This window comes from Cynara cardunculus (assembly GCF_001531365.2).
Source record: "Cynara cardunculus var. scolymus isolate 2C chromosome LG 14, CcrdV1, whole genome shotgun sequence".
NCBI lineage: Eukaryota > Viridiplantae > Streptophyta > Magnoliopsida > Asterales > Asteraceae > Cynara > Cynara cardunculus.
Genome location: NC_037541.1, coordinates 6,245,033 through 6,251,067, shown reverse-complemented (window position 1 = coordinate 6,251,067; position 6,035 = coordinate 6,245,033). Strand labels below are relative to the sequence as shown.

Below are 6,035 nucleotides of genomic sequence, written 5' to 3'. Positions count from 1 at the left end.
GGGGGGGGGGGGGGGTTAGATCAATAGAGTTGGAATGCTCTAACCTTAGTTGGATATGAGGCAGGGGTTCACAATGAGAGATGGATTACTGAGGAAGGAGAAGAGAGATTGCAAGGTGGTGGGAGATGGAGGAGCAACGGTGGTGGTGGGAGAGAGATCGGGGGCTGTTAGAGGTTCGAATATGTATACGTGGATGAATGGGTGATAATGATGATGAGTGGTAGCAGAGTCATGCCTGGAGGAGGGCGAGCTGGATATGTGTCCAGGGCCCCAATAATTTAGTATACTGTTAATAATTATGGACCAAATTAATTTAATTTAAAACCCAAAACTGAAAGGGTCCAAATAATTTAAGTCCAAAGTTAATGAATTATAGTCTTGGGACCGGCCAAGGACAGGCCCGGCCCGGGATCGATTATGGGACCGTCGGTTACATCTGGTTATGGTTTTTGTCGGATTTGTGGGACCGGGATCGGTTATGGACCGGCCCGGCCTGGTCCGAAATATTAAAAAAAAGACTTTTTTGTTTTAAATATAGCAGTTAACTAGCCGTTTTTGACCTTTTTTTTGTATTTTTTGGCCTCTAAACACTATAAATATGTGACAAGGTTGAGATGTTTACATACAAAGTTCTCAATTCGCAAAAAAACGCAAAAAAATGTTCATAATTCTCGTAATAAAACGTATTTTTAAAGTGTATTTGAGTGACTCGTACGAAAAATTTAATAATGTATTAAAAATATATCATTAAAAAATATATATTAAAAGAATTTAAAAAAATATTTTTTAAAGGGTGGGACCGGGACCGGCGGCCCATAACCGGTTATAAACTAGCCTGACCGGTCTTCATCTATTCAACCGGGACCGGGACCGGTTATAGCCGGTTACGAGAAATCTTGGGACTGGTTGGGCCCGGCCCGGCCCGGGATCGGTTTTTGGCCATCACTAGTTCAGGTTCAATCGTATCGTATACGCCTCCAGACTCCAATCCCAATCTCGCTCGGCTATCGCCTGTCGCTCATGGCTCATGCTAGGACCTAATCGTAATTGAGTAAGGAGTAATCGGTCGAGTGGCGACACTTCGTCTCTTCCAGTGTTCCAGAAACTGAGAACTCACACACACACTCTCACCTCTCCAACGGTCCAATTCCAAACTCTGTATGTTTTTCTTCTCCTACTCGACTACTTTTCGATTTCAAATTTTCAAAGACTGTTGTTTGACGTTTCATTTCTCCTAAATGTAATTTACAACCGAATCACGAAGTCTTGTAGGTCATATATATATATATATATATATATAGGTAACCTTGTTTTTTGTGTTAACTATATAAACCCATATGGTCTAAGAGGAATCCATATTGGTTCATGGTTAATAGGTTATTAAATATTTAACAAATGTGTGCAAATTAGTAAGAATATGTTGACATAATATGGGAGTTATATTGTTCCTAAAAATTTGGCTCTTTTCAAATATTTAATTCCTCCAGATGGAATGAACATCTTGTTATGTCTTCCATCGTGTTCATCTTTAACATGTTTGGAATGACTAGTCATTAGGTGTAAATATAAGTGTTCATGAACATGAAAATTGTAAACTAACATGACAGACGTTAAAAATGTTCATGGATATGTTCACTTATTGGGATTCATAATTGTTAACAATGTTCATGTATATGCTCACTGTTTTCACCACCCATCCTTGCCCATCTACATTTGTAACCATTCATAATTGTTAAAAACGTTCATGGATATGTTCACTTATCGAGATTCATAATTGTTAACAATGTTCATGGATATGTTCACTGTTTTCACCACTCATCCTTGCTCATCTACAATGTAACGAAAGAGTAATTGTAGGGAAGAATATGATGGTAAGTTTTTTTTTATTTGTTTTGTACCGAATTTACCTTTGTTCATGATGATTCATCTTCCTAACTAATCGCTTCAGTTACTTTTAATACTAAAATTAACAAAATCATGACTAGTAGATAGGTATTTGATTAACAAATAAATACATGTTCAAATAAAATCATCCTTATTTAAATATAAATTTCGAAGTTCTTTTTTTAATGATTGTTAGCTTTATATTTCTTGGTTTAAAAAAAAACTTTATATTATGTTGCATTACATGGGCACACAACTACTATATATAAAGAAAAAACAATCAAATGAGAATCACAAAATGTTACAAACCTGTGAGAACTAATTCCGTTTTTATATGATTTTTCTTTTATCAAAAACTATGATTTAAGATATTGTTTTACATATGTTTTTGTATATACTATAAGGGTACTCGTGCAATGCATCGAGACACATCTTGATTTCAGTGTTTCGTTTTATTCATTTTTTATGTCGATATAATACGGTTTTATATGGTTTTGAGAAAAAATGATAATGTGTTTATTTTTGAATAAAATATAAATTTGAAAATATCATAAAATTTTGAAAAAAAATATATCGATATTAATATCAAATTAATCTTTTTAAAAGTTCTTATATTTTGATGTAATTTCTTTAATTCATTTTTTAGTTATAATTTAATTTAGATTTAATAACAAAGAAATTTAATTTAAGTTTAATAATATAATTTTTTTATAAAGATAATAACTAAATATTCTGTTAGAACTTCAGTATTATCCTAATTATATTTTAGATTTTTTATATTTAAAATGAGATGTTCAAATATTATGTTTATCATCAGTTAGTTACACGAATTCAAATATGGAGATTTAATAAGTTATATTTATGCACAATTTACTTGTAATATTAAATTTTAAGTAATATGCATCAATAAATAGTACTTCGTGCAGAAAAAATGGTTTTTAAGAGTTTTTGTCAAATTCTTTATAATATGGTATAACTTATGAAAAAAATAAAATTTTTCTCTTAATTCACATTATTAAACGAAAAATATACATTAACTGAGGGAGATCTATTCATACCTGAGCAGTGTCCCGTGCACCCGCTCAACTGAATTTTTCAAGTAAAAAAAAATTGGGTATGAAAGGTTCATCCCTAAACTTTCAATGATGCTTCAACTTATTAGAAAATGCAAGAAATATCAACTAAAAGAACCCGAAAAAATCTCTCGAAATCAACCAAAAAACTTTTAAAAATCCCGAAAAATAATAGAATTTGACTAAAAATACATTGGACAACTTTACGACCCTTTAATAATATACGTTCACCTCAACTGTTGTACCCCATTTGTCAACATATTTGGTGTGAAAACTAACATTTTCTTGTGGATGGTAATAAATATTATATTTCCATTCTTACTTATTTTTCCATTTCACTCCCCACACAAAAAAATTAATTTATAAAATCACACAACTCGTAATAATTTATAAAAACATAAGTTACAAGCACTGCCTCTTTCCTAGCACATGAACACAATCATTGGTGCCAAAATCATAGACAACCCAACCACCACCATGCTGGTGCCGCCGGTGGAGCCACCTTCACCGTCGGGACTTGACGTTGCCGGCGTAGATGGGGTGGTAGACGAAGGTGGTGACTGGTTGTTGTCGCTACTAGGGGTGGTGGTGGTTTGAGATACCACATTGATTGCCAGTTTCATCCCTAAACTGCAGTGGCCAAATGATGGACAAGCAAAGAACATTGGGCCTGGTTTTGTCAACTTAATCGTGGTTGCGCCCCCCGTGTAGGAGTTGATGGCATTGCCGGTGGCACAGTTGTCGTAATCAGCTTTCGATAGACTGTCCACGCCATGGCTGCTACCATAGTTGAATACTGCCCAAGGAAAAACAATTCAAAGGATTTAGTTATTAATCATATAGAAGAGAGCATTTTTACTCGGTGAAATATGCTTTTTACACGGTTGAAATCCGCTATGTAGCTGGCACGATTACAACAAAATCGGGTTTATAGAATGTCAAAAATATTTAAATGTTCTAATAGACTGCTTTATTGAACTTGAGTTTAAAAGATAAAACAATTATGCACCCTATATAATAAGTGTTATAATAAGTAAAAGGCACTTTTTAATTACAGAAACCTTTAATAGAACCTTGTAAGAGAATGAACCTTCTTACATGGTTGCAATCAATAAAACCACATAAAACGCAACTTTTACATGGTTGCAAGGATAACAACGTAAAAAGGCTCTACATCTGTTGAATAATGCCTAACGCAAAAAAAGTAGTTCAAAAGATTTAGTTGTTACTCAAATATCAAAGCTTTCGTTTGCAAAACAGATTACTGACGTTATGGAAAATTACAGGATGAACCCAACCCTCGATTTTTGCATTTTTCAAAGAATTACATGGTTAACACAATTTTATAAAGTGACCAAAAGGTCAAAGGCCCAACAGTCACAGATTTTGTGTAATGCCCAGTCAGTCGTCTCCCAGACTGTCGATGTGAATATTTGTGGTATATATTTATTATATACTTAAAAAAAAAACTTACAGAGTGTGTCACCAACGTTAAACGTTTTACTAGCGGCCCATGTGGTATAGTCTCCGGAATTGGTCCAGCCACTACTGTCACCAACGATGTGTTGCACCGCGTATGTTGCCGGAGTCGCGATGGCTAGAATGGAAATAAGAAAGTATGCCACCATCGACATTTCTTGGTTTTTATGTGTAAAGTTATGTCGTTTTTTGTGACAAAGAAGGTGAAGAAAAGATTGGATTTTATAGGCAGAAAAATAATTAAAAAATAAAGAAAAAAAATATGATATATATTATGTTTGTGGCAGATGGAATATTAGACGATGTCGTGCATACTTGCTACTAACTCTTACCTAATGCTTTAAGTACTCCAACCCACCCCCTCCCCCACATGATGCTTGGAAGTTATCTTATCAAAAAGTAAAATTGGTAAAAATATTCATTCCATTCATATAAATTGGTTTATTGGTCATTTATATGTCTGATTTACTTAAATATTACTATTTTTCTAAGTTTTACGTTCGTCACTTACGGAACTAGTTAAAAGACAAAAAATAAATTCAGATTGTAGATCTTGTCGTCGTAATTGCGGACCTGGTCGTCACAATCGTGGACCTGGTCGTCGCAATTGAAGACCTGGGTCAAATCTGATAATTTTTTTTCTTTTAGTTGGGTTTGCAAGTGGCGGACGTGGGACTTTCAGACGTACTGATATTTGGGTAAATCATGAAGAGGAATGGCTAGTTGATCAATTTATATGAGAGAAATGACTATTTTGGTCTTGAAAAATGGGTTGTTATCGAATCAGGTAACATGTTAAAATGGTTTTAGATTAAAACTGGTAATTAAACCAGGTTCAGATCAAAATTGGTTGGGCTAATCATTAGTTACCGTTTTACTAATGAACCATCGATGGATATTTGGGTTTCGAAAAATAGATTTTTATAAAGTTAATTTTGATTAATATTATATTTAGTTTATTTCATTTTATTATAATCAATACTATATTATAAGCATTTGAAAAAAAAACTCTTAAAAATCATTTTTTATGCATGAAGTACTGTTTATTAATGCATATTATTTAAAATTTAAGTAAGTACAACTTATTAAAGCTCTATTTTTGAATTCGTGCAACTAACTGATATAAACATAAACAAATATAGGATAAACATCATATTTTAAATCTAAAAAATCTAAAATATAATTAAGATAATCATTGAGTTCTAACATAATCATTATTTTTATAAAAATTATATTGTTAAGCCAAAAATAAATTACTTTACTATTAGACCTAAGTTAAATTATAATAAAAAAAATTGAATAAAAAACAAGAACTTTTAAATAGTTAATTTGATATTAATATTGATATATATTTTTTAAAATTTTTATGATATATTCAAATTTATTTTCATGCAAAAGTAAAAACATTATCTTTATCAAAACCACATAAACCGTATTATATCAACAAAGACAAAAAATAAAACGAAACACTAAAACAAAGATTTATCTCGTTGCATTGCACGAGTACCCTTCTAGTATATATAAATACATAAATGAAATATGAATGAAATTAATATACCGTATTTGTGTATCCAAAAATAGCTTTTGGAGAAGGTTTTG

At 32.2% G+C, this 6,035-nt stretch overlaps 1 protein-coding gene across 1 annotated transcript; it reads right to left on the bottom strand.

Annotated features, from left to right (window-relative positions):
- Positions 1 to 3,154: 3,154 nt before the first annotated feature.
- On the bottom strand, positions 3,155 to 4,626 carry LOC112526793 (mavicyanin-like). The gene is made up of 2 exons (XM_025137212.1): positions 4,432 to 4,626; positions 3,155 to 3,753 (listed from the first exon to the last, which is right to left on the bottom strand). The coding sequence occupies exons 1-2, from the start codon at positions 4,589 to 4,591 to the stop codon at positions 3,380 to 3,382; spliced, it is 534 nt and encodes a 177-aa protein (XP_024992980.1). The 5' UTR covers positions 4,592 to 4,626; the 3' UTR covers positions 3,155 to 3,379.
- Between the last annotated feature and the right edge of the window lie 1,409 nt (positions 4,627 to 6,035).

Bases quoted from the DNA above. Each gene is read 5' to 3' on its own strand.
- LOC112526793 (XM_025137212.1), bottom strand. From the start codon at position 4,591: ATGTCGATGGTGGCATACTTTCTTATTTCCATTCTAGCCATCGCGACT. The intron at 3,754-4,431 runs GTAAGTTTTTTT...TTCCTTGGGCAG, and splicing joins TAACGTTGGTGACACACTCT to TATTCAACTATGGTAGCAGC.